At 66.5% G+C, this 17,738-nt stretch overlaps 1 protein-coding gene across 1 annotated transcript; it reads left to right on the forward strand.

The window, feature by feature from the left end:
- The first annotated feature begins 193 nt into the window (after positions 1-193).
- On the forward strand, positions 194-17,192 carry LOC130037412 (uncharacterized). The gene is made up of 16 exons (XM_056129255.1): positions 194-283; positions 1,433-1,593; positions 2,983-3,007; positions 3,083-3,196; positions 4,049-4,189; positions 4,272-4,378; positions 5,521-5,644; positions 5,747-6,372; positions 9,369-9,561; positions 10,042-10,202; positions 12,984-13,008; positions 13,420-13,533; positions 13,854-13,985; positions 14,545-14,771; positions 15,662-15,779; positions 16,583-17,192. Exons 1-16 carry the CDS (start codon positions 226-228, stop codon positions 17,182-17,184), a joined length of 2,928 nt encoding a protein of 975 aa, XP_055985230.1. The 5' UTR covers positions 194-225; the 3' UTR covers positions 17,185-17,192.
- The last annotated feature ends 546 nt before the right edge of the window (positions 17,193-17,738 follow it).

Raw genomic sequence — 17,738 nt, forward strand, 5'->3', positions numbered from 1 at the left:
CGGGACGGATGAGCCGGACAGATGACAGAGGCTGAGCCGCCTTGCCCGGGTCTGGGCCTCCCGTGCATCGTGGATGTGGCCTGGGTTGGGGGCGGGCCCGGACTCCTGGCGGTCCCGCACTGGCTGGCCTGTGATCACTGCTTCTGGCCTCCTCCCCCCTGCCCTTGGGAACTTTGCTCCCCTCCCCCTGAAAGTCAACAGCCGGGGTGGCACACAGACCGCACCATGGTCTTCCTGGCGCCCGTCTTCTTTCTGCTCGGCCTCTGGGGCTCCTTGGCCGCAGGTACGTGGGGCTTCCTGGGGGCCCAGCCCTCGCTGCCCCTTGCGGGGGGACTCCCTCTCCCCTGCACACTCCCCCCCTCCAAAGCAAACAGCCTGGGCATTCCCACGCTGCTCCGGCCGGCTCTGGGGACATTGCAGCAGACCCTGGGGGTGGCCGGCCCGAGTGGTGAGTGGACGTGCCTGAGCAGCACCCACAGGCCCTTCCGGCCTGGCCCACAGCGGAAGCAGGGGCTGCCCTGCCCTCCTCGTGTCAGGTCCTCTCCGCACCCAGCCTGTCCTGCCTGGGCAGCAGCAGGTTCTTGTGTTCTGATGCCCATGCGGGACCCCGGGGGCTGGGCCCATGGTCAGCTGGGATTCCCCGTGCCCACGCTGCCTGGACACCCCTGTGAGCTACCGGGGCCCCTCTGCTCAGCCTAGACCCCCGATGTCTCCCCAGGGGTGCCCCCAGCCTGTTCCCCTCAGGACTCCCTTCAGACCAGACAGCCCAGGACAGCCCCAGGACAGGACCCGGGACCAGGCAGGGGACAGTGACCGAAGTGCCCCAAGCTCTCCCTGCCCACCCCAGCACTGACGGGCCTCAGACTCCATTTCCCCCGCCCACCCCCACGATGCTGCCTTCCTCTGCCCTTCCCCCACCGCCCGGGCCGTACCTTGGCTGCCTGTGCCCTTGGCATCCCGTGGGCATCCTCAGCCCTGCCTGCGTGCACACCTGGGCCAGGCCCGAGTCTGATTGCAACGCCCCAAGGCCAGGCTGTGCACACGCACCCCGACTTCACTGGGCGCCCTGCAGGAGGCACAGGAGGACCCACCTCAGCACCGCTGCAGGACCCAGGCTGTGGGCACGCCTCTGTGGCACTTAGCCCAGGAAGGGGTGACTCCAGCTGGTGGCAGGGCTGAGAGGGCCGCGCCCGGGGCCGGGGGAGCCAGTGGGGTTGAGCCGTGTGGGCAGAGCGGAAGTGAACGAGGGGCAGCAGGCCCGGAGGGGTGGGCGTGGGGTGCCGGCCCCGGGGGGCTGGACGAGCACCGGGGAAGGAGCAGACGCGCGCTTCACGCCCCCGGGGGGAGAGCTGCAACGGGAGGGGCCGGGAGCCGGGCGGACCCCCACCTCAGGGGGCCCGTCCCGCGCGCCCCACAAGCCTCCTCTCCGCAGTGTTCCTGGGCCCCGAGGAGGCCCAGCAGGTCCTGCACAGGCGGCGGCGCGCCAACACCTTCCTGGAGGAGCTGTGGCCCGGCTCCCTGGAGCGCGAGTGCAAGGAGGAGGCCTGCTCCTTCGAGGAGGCCCGCGAGATCTTCAGGACGCCCGAGCGCACGGTGAGGCTGCCCGGCTCGTCCGCCCCCCGCCGGGCCAAGGGCTCCCCGGTCCTGCCGAGGCGTCCCCCACGCGGCGTCCCGCCTCTGCAGAGCAGCCGCCGGCCAGGGAGGCGCCGGGCCCCTCACCCCCGCCCCCTCCTGGGAGCACGGCCACGCGTCCCACACAGGCGCAGGTGCTTCTCGCCCACGCTTCACCTCACGCTCCGACACGCCTGACACGCTTCGCCTCGTCTCATGTGCAGGCCCGACTCACTTCACCTCACACTCACACATCTGCCCCCGTTCACCTGCAACTCGCTCGACTCCCACATTTCACCTCACCCTCCTGCACGCGCCTCGCGTTCACCGCACACTCCCACCCGTCTCCCACCTCACACTCGGACACACGCCTCCCTCTCGCCTGAAACTCAGTCCAGCTCTCTCCCACTCTACCTCACACTCAGACACACACACTTCACGCGCACACCCGACTCTCACACTTCGCCTCAGACCTGACTCTCACTCACGCCTCACCTCGCTTACACGCGCTCTTCGTATTTACCTCACGTTTACCTCATTCATACACGACTCACACCCACATCTGACCTGCCTCGCAGTTGGCCCTCACATGCCTCGGTCACAAATGACACACGTTCTCCCCGACGCTCCCTCTCGCTTTACCTCACCCACATACACACACCTCGCGCGCCTCCCTCGAACTTCACATACCTCGGATTCACACGTGACACACCTACACACCTGACTCACTCACATTCGGTCTCACCCGCATCTCATTCATCCCTCACGCTTCACCTCGCGTTGTGCACACCTCACACTGACACATGACGCACACCTGGCCGAGACACACCCGACACTCAGGCCCGACACACACCTTACACTTCCCCTCACACACATACGTGCGCGTCTCACGCGTCACCTCACCCTCACTCCTTGACGCACACACAGAAGCACGCCCCACACGGGTCTCGCCCTCAGACGGCGACACACCTGACATCGCGCTTCGTCTCTTAGACACACACTCTTCACACTGCCCGCCCAGCCCCATCTTCGGGTCACTCCTGCCCTCGTCCAGTTGCTTCTGTCGGAGGCCTCTTCGGGAAGTGCTGTGCCGTGGAGCTGGTCCCCAGGCCTTTGCCCATCGCCTCAGTCCTGCGCTGGCCAGGCGGGGTGGCCCCTGTGTCCACGCTGAGATCGCGGCCAAGACTCGGGAGGGCGACTCAGAGGGACGCGTGTGAACTCCGAGCAGCCCCGTCGTCCCTCGGGGTCGAGGAGACGGGAGGCGGCTCTGGGGAACCTTCCTCGCGCCTCGGAGACGGTCTGGGCCGAGCCTGAGAGCAGGGCCGCGCCGCGCTGCCGTGGCCGCTCACGTATCTCCTCCTTGGTCCCCAGAACCGGTTCTGGATCACCTACACCGGTGAGTAGGCGAGCGGCCCCTCCAGGCCCGCCCGCCGCGGCCCCGCGCCACGGCCGACACGGATGCCCTCCGCAGATGGGGACCAGTGTGCCTCGAACCCTTGCCAGAACGGGGCCTCCTGCATGGACCTGCTTCAATCCTATATCTGCTTCTGCCCTGACGGCTTCTACGGCCGGAACTGCGAGAAGGGTGAGGGGCCCGGGCCAGGGGGGTCTGGCCTGGGGTCGCAGTGCTGGGGGCGCCCAGAGGCGTGTGGGTTTCGCCCGGGCTGCTGGGAACAGCCGCTTGGGGAGGGTCGGAAGGGCCAGAAGGGGCGGCTCGCAGGGCCAGGCCCGCCTGCTGACCAGGGCGACGGTTCCGCCTCCCTCCGGCCAGCAGTGTCCCAGTGGCGGCGCAGGCCGCCTGTGCCAGCGCCCCAGAACCCACTAGAAGAGAGCTGCGGGTGAGCTGGCCCAGATGGCCCCTTAGCTCTGTCGTCACGAGAGCTGCGGGCGGGTGAGCCGGCCCAGATGGCCCGTCTGCTCTGTCGGGAGACTGCAGCTCGCAGGAAGCTCGCCAGCCCCCAGGAGGTCCTGAGATGCGGCTGGACGTGATGAGGCTGGCCGCCTGCCCGTCTCCGTCCCCCAGAGCTGCAGCTGAGAGCCAGCGACCACGGCTGGACCTGACCTGGAGCCTTTCAGACCAGCCTGCGGGGTCGAGGCCGAGCCCAGGAGCTGGGGTGGGGTGGGAGGGGCGCCCTTTGAACACGCACCGCAGCACCCTCTCTGGGCCGCCCGCCTCTTCACGCAGACGGGTCAGCAGGGCTGGGCCCCGAGTGCCCTCGCAGCAGAGTCGTCCCCCGCCTGAGCTCACCCTCATGGCTCAGTGTCTGCCGGGGCCGGTGGGCCTGGCCTCTCCTCTGGCCCCTTGCCCTGAAGGAGCGCCCTTAGGTCCAGCCAGCCCTGCGGCCAGCTGCTCATGGCCAGGCCCAGAGTCTGGTGCTGCCCCCAGGGCTCCCCCCGTGCCCGCCAAGCTGCCCTGCTCACAAGCCTCCGCCCGCAGACAAGAAGGCCGAGATGTTCTGCAGGAACGAGAACGGCGGCTGCGAGCAGTACTGCACCGACCAGGCGGGCGGCGGGCTCTCCTGCTGGTGCCACGAGGGCTACTCGCTGGAGGCCGACGGGGTGTCCTGCAGGCCCACAGGTCCGGCCCGCGGGGGCGGGGGCGAGGGGGGGCTGCCCGGGGCCGGACCCGGCGCTGAGCGAGTCACTGTCGCCTCTCGCAGTCGACTTCCCCTGCGGGAAGATCCCTGCTGTGGAGAAGCGCAAGGACGAACCCCAGGGCAGGATCGTGGGCGGCATCGAGTGCCCCAAGGGCGAGTGTCCCTGGCAGGTGAGCCGCAGGCCAGCAGAGGCCCTGTCCCTGCCCCACACCTGCCCAGAGAGCCACAGCCCCGGGGACCGGCACCACAAAGCCAGGGCCCCACAGCACCGCTCAGGGGGCCCCTGGAACCACCGGGGGATGCAGAGAAGTGGCGACATGTGGGGAAGGTGCGGGAGTCTGTCCACTCCACCACTCCTACTCCTGTGCCTCCCACTGCACCGTCTGTCCACTGCGACCTTCTGTCCACTGCGCCCCTCTGTCCATTGCGCCCCTCTGTCCATTGCGCCCCGTCTGTCCACTGCGCCCCTCTGTCCACCGCACCCCCTCTATCCACCACACCCCCTCTGTCCACTGCACCCCCCTGTCCACTGCACCCCCTGTCCACTGCACCCCTCTGTCCACTGTGCCCCTCTGTCCACTTCACCCCCTCTGTCCACTGCGCCCCTCTGTCCACTACGCCCCTCTGTCCACCGCACACCCTCTGTCCACCGCACACCCTCTGTCCACCGCACACCCTCTGTCCCCTGCGCGCGTCTGTCCACTTCACCCCGTCTGTCCACTATGCCCCTCTGTCCACCTCACCCCCTCTGTCCACCGCGCCCCTCTGTCCACCTCACCCCCTCTGTCCACCGCGCCCCTCTGTCCACCGTGCCCCTCTGTCCACCTCACCCCCTCTGTCCACCTCACCCCCTCTGTCCACCACGCCCCTCTGTCCACCGCACACCCTCTGTCCACCGCACACCCTCTGTCCACTGCGCGCATCTGTCCACTTCACCCCGTCTGTCCACTATGCCCCTCTGTCCACCTCACCCCTCTGTCCACCGCGCCCCTCTGTCCACCTCACCCCCTCTGTCCACCGCGCCCCTCTGTCCACCTCACCCCCTCTGTCCACTGTTTTTATGGCTGCTTCCACGCCTAGTCGCCCCAGGTCTGCCCACAGCATCCCCCTTGTTTATTAGTTTTGCACCTGTCCACTGCTCCCGTGCCCTCCCTGTGCCCCCTCCCTCTGAACGCGTCCACTTCAGAGCCAGGACCGTTGGCCCACGCAGACAGCCCAGTGCCACGGTCCAGCCCTGGGGCTGCGGGTGGGCCCGCGGGACGCACGCCCTCCGCAAGCCTGGGGGGGCGCCAGCTTCGTCTGTGCCCGCCAGGCCGCGCTGAAGTTGGACGGGAAGCTGCTGTGTGGGGGGGTCCTGGTGGACCCCCTCTGGGTCGTCTCTGCCGCCCACTGCTTCGACCGGATCCAGAGCTGGAAGAACCTGACGGTGGTGCTGGGTAGGTGACGCCAGGGCCGGCCGGGCGGGGGAGCGGGAAGACGGGGCGGGGGGGCCAGGGGGCCCGCGGCCCGCCCACTCCCCACGCCGTCCCCGTCCCCAGGCGAGCACGACCTGAGCGAGCAGGACGGCGACGAGCAGGAGCGGCCGGTGGCCCAGGTCATCCTCCCCAGCCAGTACGTGCCGGGCCAGACGGACCACGACCTGGCGCTGCTGCGGCTGGGCCGGCCCGTGCAGCTGTCGGAGCTCGTGGTCCCGCTGTGCCTGCCCGACAGGGCCTTCTCGGAGCAGACGCTCGCGCTGGTGCGCTTCTCGGCGGTCAGCGGCTGGGGCCAGCTGCTGGACCACGGGGCCACGGCGCGCGTGCTCATGACCATCCACGTGCCGCGCCTGATGACGCAGGACTGCCTCGAGCAGTCGCAGCGCCGGCCCGGCGCCCCCAGCCTCACCGAGAACATGTTCTGCGCCGGCTACCTGGACGGCAGCAAGGACGCCTGCAAGGGGGACAGCGGGGGCCCCCACGCCACTCAGTTCCGCGGCACGTGGTACCTGACTGGCGTGGTCAGCTGGGGCCACGGCTGCGCGGCCGCGGGCCACCTGGGTGTCTACACCAGGGTGTCCCGCTACATCGAGTGGCTCCAGAACCTCATGGGCTCCGGGGCGAGCCCGGCCTCCGGCGGCCTGGTCCGCCGGGAGCCTGTGCGTGTCCTGGGGCGGGCAACCCCGCCTGTCAAATAAAGCGACTACTTCCTGCAGTCCTGGTGTCCAGCCTGGAGGGGGCGGGGGCTGGGCCGGGCCTGGGTTCGGGCACTGCCCCGGGGCTGCCTCCCTTAGGGGGCTGCGTGGCCGAGTGGGCGGCCCTGTCTGTGCCCACCAGGGCACCGCGTGCTTCTCAGCGAGCAGGGATGCCGGAGGCGGCCAGGCTGGGCCCCAGAAGTGGGGCCCCTCCCTAGAGGCCCCTCGAAGGGCCACTCCAGGGGCGCCCTGGACACGGTCCCAGACCACCCGGAACAGGCCATGGGGGCGTCTGCGAGCCCGTCCCCACGCCTGGGGCCCCCAGGGTCCATGTGACTGTCGTGGTGACACAAGAGCCCCAAGAAGAGCTGCCCAGGGTGCCGCCCACCCTACCCGAGGCTCCTTCGCGTGTGTGTGGGTGTCGACACGCGTGTAGCACGCACACGCAGCAGGACAAGATCCAGCACTCACCAGCAGCAGTGTCCCCGCAGGAAGCAGGCCAGCATCCTCAAGCCTGCACCCACCCATCCCTGCCTGCCCCGTCCACCTGTCCCTCTCTGTCCACCTCTGTCCACCTCTGTCCACCTCTGTCCATTTCTGTCTGTCTCTATCTTTCTGTTTGTCTCTCTAACTCGGTCTCGCTCTGTCTCTGTCTGTGTGTCTCTCTCTGCCTCCTGTTCTAGGTTCAGACACACCGCAGGTACTGCTTAGGGTGGACAGGATCCCTTAGGGTGGACAGGGCCCCTTAGGGTGGACAGGGCCCCTTAGGGTGGACAGGATTCCTTAGGGCGGACAGGATCCCTTAGGGTGGACAGGGCCCCTTTGAGTGGACAGAATTCCTTAGGGTGGACAGGATCCCTTAGGGTGGACAGGGCCCCTTTGAGTGGACAAAATTCCTTAGGATGGACAGGATCCCTTAGGGTGGACAGGGCCCCTTAGGGTGGACAGGGCACCTTAGGGTGGACAGGGCCCCTTTGAGTGGACAAAATTCCTTAGGGTGGACAGGATCCCTTAGGGTGGACAGGGCCTCTTAGGGTGGACAGGATCCCTTAGGGTGGACAGGACCCCTTAGGGTGAACAGGATCTCTTAGGGTGGACAGGACCCCTTAGGGTGGACAGGGCCCCTTTGAGTGGACAAAATTCCTTAGGGTGGACAGGATCCCTTAGGGTGGACAGGGCCCCTTAGGGTGGACAGGATCCCTTAGGGTGGACAGGACCCCTTAGGGTGGACAGGATTCCTTAGGGCGGACAGGATCCCTTAGGGTGGACAGGGCCCCTTTGAGTGGACAAAATTCCTTAGGGTGGACAGGATCCCTTAGGGTGGACAGGACCCCTTAGGGTGGACTGGATCCCTTAGGGTGGACAGGACCCCTTAGGGTGGACAGGATCCCTTAGGGTGGACAGGGCACCTTAGGGTGAACAGGATCTCTTAGGATGGACAGGACCCCTTAGAGTGGCCAGGATTCCTTAGGGCGGACAGGATCCCTTAGGGTGGACAGGGCCCCTTAGGGTGAACAGGATCTCTTAGGGTGGACAGGACCCCTTAGGGTGGACAGGATCCCTTAGGGTGGACTGGATCCCTTAGGGTGGACAGGACCCCTTAGGGTGGACAGGATCCCTTAGGGTGGACAGGGCACCTTAGGGTGGACAGGATCTCTTAGGATGGACAGGACCCCTTAGAGTGGCCAGGATCCCTTAGGGTGGACAGGATCCCTTGGGGTGGATAGGTCCCCTTAGGGTGGACAGGGCCCCTTATGGTGGACAGGACCCCTTAGGGTGGACACGATACCTTAGGGTGGATAGTATCTCTCAGGGTGGACAGGACCCCTTAGGGTGGACAGGATTCTTTAGGGTGGACAGGATCCCTTAGGGTAGACAGGGCCCCTTAGGGTGGACAGGATTCCTTAGGGTGGACAGGATCTCTTAGGGTGGACAAGATCCCTTATGGTGGACAGGACCCCTTATGGTGGACAGGATCTCTTAGGGTGGACAGGACCCCTTAGGGTAGACAGGATCCCTTAGGGTGGACAGGATCCCTTAGGGTGGACAGGGCTCCTTAGGGTGGACAGGGCCCCTTAGGGTGAACAGGGCCCCTTAGGGTGGACAGGATCTCTCAGGGTGGACAGGACCCCTTAGGGTGGACAGGATCCCTTAGGGTGGACAGGATCCCTTAGGGTGGACAGGGCCTCTTAGGGTGAACAGGGCCCCTTAGGGTGGACAGGATCTCTCAGGGTGGACAGGACCCCTTAGGGTGGACAGGATCCCTTAGGGTGGACAGGGCCCCTTAGGGTGGATAGGTCCCCTTAGGGTGGACAGGGCCCCTTAGGGTGGACAGGGCCCCTTAGGGTGGACAGGACCCCTTAGGGTGGACAGGATCTCTTAGGGTGGACAAGACCCCTTAGGGTGGACAGGACCCCTTAGGGTGGACAGAATCTCTTAGGGTGGACAGGACCCCTTAGGGTGGACAGGATCCCTTAGGGTGGACAGGATCCCTTAGGGTGGAAAGGATCTCTCATGGTGGACAGGGCCCCTTAGGGTATACAGGGCCCCTTAGGGTGGACAGGATATCTCAGGGTGGACAGGGCCCCTTAGGGTAGACAGGATTCCTTAGGGTGGACAGGGCCCCTTAGGTTGACAGGATTCCTTAGGGTGGACAGGGCTCCTTAGGGTGGACAGGGCCCCTTAGGGTGAACAGGGCCCCTTAGGGTGGACAGGATCTCTCAGGGTGGACAGGACCCCTTAGGGTGGACAGGATCCCTTAGGGTGGACAGGATCCCTTAGGGTGGACAGGGCCTCTTAGGGTGAACAGGGCCCCTTAGGGTGGACAGGATCTCTCAGGGTGGACAGGACCCCTTAGGGTGGACAGGATCCCTTAGGGTGGACAGGGCCCCTTAGGGTGGAAGAAAAAGTGGGCCGGGGAGTTCAGGGCTGCTGCTGGCCCTCTGCTGCACTGGTCTGTGGTCACTCGCCTGCCCACCCCCGCCAACCAGCTCCAATCAGGAGACTGGGGGCAGCGGAAAGCCAGCACGCACCCTGTGGCCAGGGAGTGGACCTTGCCCCGCTGTCGTCACTGGGAGGAGAAGCTGCCCCTGGTCTCAGCCCCTGGACACGCCATGGCAGGGCCCCTGCTCTGCGTCCTGCTTGGTGCCACCCTGGCCAGCCTGCTGCTGCCCGGGGGAAGCGGTAGGGCCCACCCAGGGGGCAGTGGACCGGAGGGACTCGCCGCGGGTCAGCCGGGCCCAGGGCCGCTCAGCCTCCTGTGCCAGTCCCACGCGACGGGCCGGGAGCTGAGCAGGGGAGGGGGCTGGGCGGGCTGGGCGGGCTGCTCCGTGGGGCTGGGGCTGGCTGGAGAGCAGAGGCCCAGCGGGCAGCCGGCCCACGCGCTCGGTGGGGGCTGGGAGGTCAGCAGGCGGCTAGCAGGGGCAGCCGCAGGGCACTGCCAGCAGGAGCGAGAAACAGCAGGGGCCAGCCTGCCCGGGAGCCCTGCCTGGGCGCTGGGGTGGGGAGGAGAGGGTGGGCAGGTTGGAGGGGAGGGGAGGGGGGCTGGGGTCAGGCGGGGTGGAGGAGCGGAGAGGCGGCCGGGACCGCCCCGCGTGGAGGGTGGACGCACAGCGGGGCGGGGCAGCCGAGCGGGCAGGGGAGCCCACGAGCACGCGTCCACAGTGTTCCTCAGCCGCGACCGAGCCCACGGGGTCCTGCAGCGAGCACGCCGGGCCAACTCCTTCCTGGAGGAGGTGAAGAAGGGCAACCTGGAGCGGGAGTGCCACGAGGAGAAGTGCTCGTACGAGGAGGCGCGGGAGGTCTTCGAGGACACGGACAAGACGGTGAGGGGGGCAGGGGCGGGGGCAGGGGACACAGACTCGGTCCCCTCCGCCCCGCGCGTCAGGAGCTGAGCACAGGGAGGTCTCAGGAGTCACCTACGCTTCCGCCTTAAGATGCTAAAGATACCTTTTTAAACGAGGGAAGATGAGCCCCCGAGAGAGCAGACCCCCAGCACTGACAGGGACAGGACCGGAGGAGCCTGGGCCAGCCGCCTCCAGCCAGACGAGGGGAGCAGGAGCCACGGAAGCGCAGGGAGGGCCACGGGCCACGAGGCACAGCCACGTCTCAGACCTCAGGTGGTCACGCGAAGGCGAGAGTGGCCTCACTGGCCGTCCAACAGCCAGCTGTCCGGGCCAGGATGGCAGCTCTGTCCTTTCAGCTGGGAGTAAGGGCAGCCTCTCCCCAGCGACTGCCTGTCAGAGCCCACAGTCGGGGCCTGAGAGAGCCGGGGCCTGGCCCTGCTGGACCCCAGAGGCGGCCCTCAGCCCTGAGTGGGCCCAACAAGCAGAATGAAGGACCGGGAAAGGGGGAAGGGAGGGGCAACTGAAGGAAGGAGAGAGGGAAGGAGAGAGGGAAGGAGAGAGGGAAGGAGGGTTGGAAGGGGGAGAACGGGAAGGAAGGAAGGAAGAAAGGAAGGAAGGAAGGAAGGAAGGAAGGAAGGAGGAAGGGAGGAAGGAAGAAAGGATAAAGAAGGAAGGCAGGAAGAAGGAAGGAAGGAAGAAAAAGGAAGGAAGGGAGGGAGGGAGGGAGGGAGGGAGGGAGGGAGGGAGAAAGGAAGAAAGGAAAAAAGGAAGGAAGGAAGGAAGAGGAAGGAAGAGGAAGGAAGAGGAAGGAAGGAGAAAGAGAGGAAGGAAGAAAGGAAGGAAGGAAAAGGAAGGAATAAAAGAAGGAAGAAAGGAAGGAGAAAGAGAGGAAGGAAGGAAGGAAGGAAGGAAGGAGAAAGGAAGGAAAGAAGGAAGGAAGGAGGGAGGAAGGAGGGAGGAAGGAAGAAAGGAGAAAGAGAGGAAGGAAGGAACGAAGGAAGGAAGGAAGAAAGGAAGGAGGAAGGAAGGAAGGTAGGAAGGAAGAAAGGAGAAAGAGAGGAAGAAAGGAAGGAAGGAAGGAAGGAAGGAGGAAGGGAGGAAGGAGGGAAGGAGGAAGGAAGAAAGGAAGGATGAAGGGAGGAAGGAAGGAAGGAAGGAAGGAGGGAGGGAGGGAGGGAAGAAGGAAGGAAGGAAGAGGAAGGAAGAGGAAGGAAGGAGGAAGAGAGGAAGGAAGGAAGGAAGGAAGGAAGGAGGAAGGAAGGAAGGAAGGAGGAAGAAGGGAGGAAGGAGGAAGGTAGGAAGGAAGGAGAAAGAGAGGAAGGAAGGAAGGAAGGAAGGAAGGAAGGAAGGAAGGAAAGGAGGAAGGAAGGGAGGAAGGAAGGGGGGAAGGAAGGAAGGAAGGAAGGAAAGGAGGAAGGGAGGAAGGAAGGAAGGAAGGAAGGAAGGAAGGAAGGAAGGAGGAAGAAGGGAGGAAGGAGAAAGAGAGGAAGGAAGGAAGGAAGGAAGGAAGGAAGGAAGGAAGGAAGGAAAGGAGGAAGGAAGGGAGGAAGGAGGGGAGGAAGGAGGGGCGGGAGGGGTGCAGGAGGCGGGGGTCTCTGTGGGATGGGCCGACTCCCAGGCTCCCTGGGCTTGCAGGGGCCGTGCTTGACAGCAGAGTGACCCAGAGCCACTACTCACAGGGAATCCCCTGAACCCTCTCTCCACGGAGCAGGGAAGCGCACGACCTCCCGTGGGAGGCCGGGTGGTGGGTGTTGGGACAGTGCCCGCGTGAGGCCCGCCGTGGGCCGTGGGAAGCGCGGCGCCTGAAGCCCACGGTCCTGCTTGACAAGAGGCGCCTCCTGTGGGAGTTCTCATTGGCGGGCTGAGCTCGCGCTTCGCGTGTGGGGCCAGGGTTCCACCCCAGCAGCTCCTGGGCCCCTGGGCACCCCGAGGACCCACCCCGTGCACAGAGCAGGAGTCAGGAGAAGACCCTGGGCCCGGCGGGGCCAGGGCACAGGCCAAATCCTGGGGTTCTGCTTCAGTCTGATAAAGGCGGCAGAGAACCATGGTGGGCTCGACCCCACACCTGGCTCTGCCCGTTCTCTGTCCCTGGACCGGAGCGAGCCAAGGAAAAGAAACTCGGTGGATTTCCCTGAAGCGCAGAGGCCCCTGGTGAGGTCAGCGCACGAGACGGGCCCCGTGGCCCAGCTGCCACAGAGCGGGGAGCGACTCTCAAAATGCCACAAATCAGACTAAACAAAATGTAGCATCGACGCGCAGATCCAGTAAGAGCTGGTGAGGGCTGCAGCCTGAAACGGACCGAACAGGCGAGATGGAGCAAGACGGCATGGGCTGGCCCTGGGCAGACGGGCCTGTGGGGACGTGGGCTCTCTCCCGCTTCATCGATGCCTCAGTGTCAGGCTGGTCGAAGTCCCGTCCCATTGACACAAGCCCATCCTGACGCTTCCGGGGCAGAGGGCGATCCCGGGCAGCCAGAGACTGAAGCCCCTCACGGCGAGGCCTTCTGGTCAGTGAGGAGGACCCTCACCCCGCAGGGGCACCCAGAGACTCACCTGCCCCCCTGCACAGCTGCGGAGCCCAACGGCCCCCAGGCCGGGCAGGCGAGGGCATCGTGCTGGACACGTGCCCGGCACCACTAAAAGCCCAAAGAGAGGGAAGAAGGGAGTTGCCAGGGGCCATAGATCCAGGGTGACGGAGAAACGCCTCTGACGGGGGCCGAGAGGGCCGAGCTGACCCACACTGTTCCCTCTTCCCTTTCAGAACGAGTTCTGGAACACGTACATAGGTGAGGAGCACTCCGCTCTCGGGAGGCCCCGAGGGTCTTTCCCCCGGCCCCCCCCACCCCCCGCTCTCCCATCCTGGGAGTTTCCACAGACGCCCGCTTGGCTCCTTCCTCAGTCAGCCCTCTCTCGGGGAGGCAGCAGGCCCCACATGAACACCTGAGATCCGACCTTCTGGCGTAGAAACAGGATCTCGCCCCTGGGGCTCGGGGCCGACCGGCAGAGGGGTGCTCCCGGGGCAGTGCTCGTGGGCACCGGGCCAGCGTCAGCCTCAGCCCCGAGCAGGCCCAGACCCTGAGCCAGCCTCCCTCCGAGCCCAAACTCGCCCGAGGGAGGGTGTGGGAATGGCCACGCCAGAGGGCACGGCTGGGCCGGGCAGCACCGCCTCCCTGTCGCCGGCAAACTTCTCTCCGCAGACGGCAACCAGTGTGAGAGCGGCCCGTGCCAGAACCAGGGCCAGTGCAAAGACGGCATCGGCACCTACTCCTGCACCTGCCCACTCGGGTTCGACGGCAAGAACTGTGAGCTGCGTGAGTTCCGGGTCCTGCTGAGAGTCAGTGTCGGGGGCTGTGGGTCCCCAGAGGCTCCGCTCTGAGGTAGCACGGCTTAGGGGGCCGCTCTCGACCAGGCCACCTCCGGGCCGCACAGCCCCCTGCGAGGCTCCTGCCGCCCCGGGAGACTGGCCCGTCCTCTGCTGCGTGTGGCCCTCAAGGCCCCTGTGCCCCTTGGGTCGGGCAGGGATCACCTTGCACCCGCTCCCTCGGGTGTGGGTGGCGGCAGGGGTGATGGCCCTGGGCCGCGGGCCCCTCCCAGCCGCCCAACCAAGGGTCTGTGACCCCCCTCCCCACAGCCACGCGCAGGTTCTGCAGCCTGGACAACGGGGACTGCGACCAGTTCTGCCGAGAGGAGCGCCACGACGTGGTCTGCTCCTGTGCCCAGGGCTACGTCCTTGCCGACAACGGCCAGTCCTGCGTGGCCACAGGTGAGGCCCGTGGGGCCACAGGCAGGAGGGAGGGGGCTGCCTCCATGGACCCCTAGCAATGGGCCATGTGACCGCCCTTGGCTCTGGGGTGGCCGTGGGGGACGCCGGGGCTTCGGTGGGGGCTGCAGCTCTGCTGGCCGAGGGAGACACCATCAGGCTCACCATCCCCAGGGCGGCGGCCGGCAGGGCCTCAGAGGTGTCTGTGTGTGCACGCAGAGCCCGCGTACGTGTCATGCAAGTCCATGCATGTACACGTGTGCTCCTGTGTGTGCTACCATGTCCTTTGTGCACGCAGAGCCCCGCGCACGTGTGTACATGTATGTGCCTGCGTGTGCTGCCGTGTCTGCACTCCACATGTGTGTCTCACGCGATTACATGCATGTGCACGTTGCCACATTTGCATGCGCACACAGAACCCTGCATGGGATAGGTGTGCGTGTGGACATGCGTGCACGTGTATACCTGCTCACACGTGCTGATGTGTGTGCATGTGTCCTGCCATGTTCACGTGTGTGCGTGTGGCTGAAGCCTCCCTGGATGACCCTGACTCCCCTTTCAGGCGCTTTCCCTTGTGGGAAGCCCACCCCGAAGCGCAGGAAGAGGGCGGCCAGCCCCGAGCCCTCCCTGCTGCCAGAGCTGCCGGACGCCGAGGAGCTGCCCCCCACGCAGGACCCGGCCCAGCTGCTCGACCTCAACAGGACCGAGGACAGCTCCGGCCAGGACAGCAGCAGTTTGGTCCGCATCGTGGGCGGCGAGAAGTGCCCCGAGGGCGAGTGTCCCTGGCAGGTGACTGTGGGTCCAGCACCACCTCCCTAGGCCTGTGGGGAACTGGCCAAGGGCCGGGCTGGCATGTGAGCGCCCGAGCTGCCTGTGGCCCCTGCCCTGGCCCTCGCCCGCACAGCCCTTGTGCTCACCGCTCCTCCCGCGTCCCGGGCGGGGCGCAGGGGTGGGGCAGGGTCAGCAGGGGAAGCCTTGGCCTGGCCATGGGAGGGGCACCAGGTTTGATGGTCGCCCACGGGTGCCCGGGACAGCAGGGGCCCGAGGGGCCGTCCCTGCCGGGGGAAGGGGACAGGCCTCGACACGGCTCTGGGGGAAAGTGGGTCGAGCCGCGCAGGCCCAGACATGCCCAGGCCAGAGTGGAGCGGGTCAGGGCGGGGTGCAGATGGCCAGGCTGGGTGCAAGTGCCGTGGGCCGTGGCGGGCACATCCGGAGCATGTCCGCGTGGCCTCCGGGCGGGCGTCTGAGTGCACTTAGTTCTCGCCCGGAGCTGCTGGGCCTCCTTCAGGGCAGGCGGGCAGCTGGGGTCCAGCTCAGAGCACGCGTGCGAGGGACCCGCACCCCGAGGGCTGGTGGGCCGGGGAGGAGGAGCCTCTGCCGGGGGACCTGGGAAGCTGGGCGTGGGCAGCCCCACTAGGCCAGCCCTGTGCAGTCCAGGAGTGAGCTGTGGGAGGAGGTCTGAGGCCTGCAAGGTGCAGTGGAGCCTTCTAGATGGAGACCCGGGCCAGAGCCTGCTCGGGGGTGAGGACGGCTGCTCCCAGCAGGCGGGTCCTGGCTGTGGTGTCTGCCGCACACTGACCACAGGGGCCACCTCTGGGTGCGGTGCAGACGGGGCAGTGGGGAGGCTGGGCCTGGGAGCGAGGGGCAGCCGTTCCACCTCGGTCACTTTGTCCTCACAGGCCTTGCTTGTCAATGAAGACAACGAGGGCTTCTGTGGGGGCACCATCCTGAGCGAGTTCTATGTGCTCACGGCCGCCCACTGCGTGCACCAGGCCAAGAGGTTCAAGGTGAGGGTAGGTGAGTGCTCCCGCGCACCCGGGCGAGGGCAGGTGAGTGCTCCTGCATGCTGAGGCGAAGTTAGGAGAGTGCCCCTGCATGCCCCAGATGAGGGTGGGTGAGTGCTCCCATGTGACCCAGTGAGGGTGGTGAGTGCTCCCACATGCCCCAGGTGAGGGTGGTGAGTGCTCCTGTGTGATGAGGTGAGGGTAGGTGAGTGCTCCTGCATGCTGAGGCGAGGTTAGGAGAGTGCCCCTGCGTGCCCCAGAGGAGAGTGGGTGAGTGCTCCCACATGCCCCAGGTGAGGGTAGGTGAATGCTCCCACATGCCCCAGGTGAGGGTAGGTGAGTGCTCCCCCGTGCCCCACGTGAGTGCTCCTGCATGCTGAGGCGAAGTTAGGAGAGTGCCCCTGCATGCCCCAGATGAGGGTGGGTGAGTGCTCCCATGTGACCCAGTGAGGGTGGGTGAGTGCTCCCATGTGACCCAGTGAGGGTGGGTGAGTGCTCCCGCGTGCCCCGGGTGAGGGCAGGTGAGTGCTCCCTCGTGGCCCAGGCGAGTGCTCCTGCACGCCCCAGCCTGGCGGGTCCCGGTGAGGCGGGTGAGTGCTCCCACACTGCTGGTCCTCAGAGCTGTGAGGATCCCTGAGCTCCCGGTGGGGAGGAGGGTGAAGGGTGAGCGCCGTCGTGTGCACTGCCCGTGCGGGGCTCCCCAGGGTCCTTCCCGCGACGCCCCTGCTCCGGTCTCTGCGGCGCACGCAGTGCGTCCAGCGCGGCCGTCCCCGAGGGCGGGAGGGCGGGGCCGAGGGTCCTCCCTGCCGCCCCCAGGAGAGCGGGACTTGGAGAAGGAGGAGGGCGACGAGGCCGCGCACGAGGTGGACCGGATCGTGAAGCACAACAAGTTCGTCAAGGAGACCTACGACTTCGACATCGCGGTCATCCGGCTGAAGACGCCCATCGTCTACCGCGCCAACGTCGCGCCCGCCTGCCTGCCCGAGAAGGACTGGGCCGAGGCCACGCTCATGACCCAGAAGACGGGCCTGGTGAGCGGCTTCGGCCGCACGCACGAGAAGGGCCGGCCGTCCACCGCGCTCAAGATGCTGGTGGTGCCCTACGTGGACCGCAACGCCTGCAAGCTCTCGAGCAGCTTCACCATCACGCCGCACATGTTCTGCGCCGGCTACGACAGCAGCCCCGAGGACGCCTGCCAGGGGGACAGCGGCGGCCCCCACGTCACGCGCTTCCGGGACACCTACTTCGTCACGGGCATCGTCAGCTGGGGGGAGGGCTGTGCGCGCAAGGGCAAGTACGGCGTGTACACCAAGGTCACCCACTTTCTCAAGTGGATCGAGAAGTCCATCCGCCTGCTGGAGAGCGCGGGGCCGGGGCCCACGCGGGACCCCACGCAGGGCCCAGCCCCTGCCCAATAAAGTCTCCCACCCTCACCCTCACCCTCTTCATTTACTGCCCAGCCTGGGCCGGAACGGGGCCTCCTGGCTTCTCGGCTGCGCCTCGGAGTCTCAGCTGCCCTGACCAGGGGGTCGTCACCCCCACAGGAAGAGACCCCCCTTCCCACTGCCCTGCCCGGGGGTCGTCACCCCCACAGGAAGAGACCCCCCTTCCCACTGCCCTGCCCGGGGGTCGTCACCCCCGCAGGAAGAGACCCCCCTTCCCACTGCCCTGCCCGGGGGTCGTCACCCCCGCAGGAAGAGACCCCCCTTCCCACTGCCCTGCCCGGGGGTCGTCACCCCCACAGGAAGAGACCCCCACTGCCCTGCCAGAGGGAAGGACAGAGGCCCTCACTGCCTCACCCAGGAATTGTGACTCACTCGGTTCTGGGGCCACTGGCCAGGACAGGACTCAGCTCTCGGCCATGGGAGCGGGCGTCCAGGAGCGCCTGTCCTAAGCTGGGAGGCCCTGAGACTCCCGTGGGGCCAGGCGCACCCAGACGCACCTGCCACGACTCTCGCTGTGCACTTGTCCC

Source organism: Sorex fumeus, unplaced genomic scaffold (genome assembly GCF_029834395.1).
Source record: "Sorex fumeus unplaced genomic scaffold, SorFum_2.1 ptg000072l, whole genome shotgun sequence".
Lineage (NCBI taxonomy): Eukaryota > Metazoa > Chordata > Mammalia > Eulipotyphla > Soricidae > Sorex > Sorex fumeus.

What these genes read in the sequence shown, in the direction of transcription:
- LOC130037412 (XM_056129255.1), top strand. Translation starts at nt 226, where the DNA reads ATGGTCTTCCTGGCGCCCGTCTTCTTTCTGCTCGGCCTCTGGGGCTCC. An exon ending in CGGCAAGAACTGTGAGCTGC is followed by an intron (nt 13,534 to 13,853) that starts GTGAGTTCCGGG and finishes CCCTCCCCACAG; the next exon opens with CCACGCGCAGGTTCTGCAGC. An exon ending in GAGGTTCAAGGTGAGGGTAG is followed by an intron (nt 15,780 to 16,582) that starts GTGAGTGCTCCC and finishes TGCCGCCCCCAG; the next exon opens with GAGAGCGGGACTTGGAGAAG.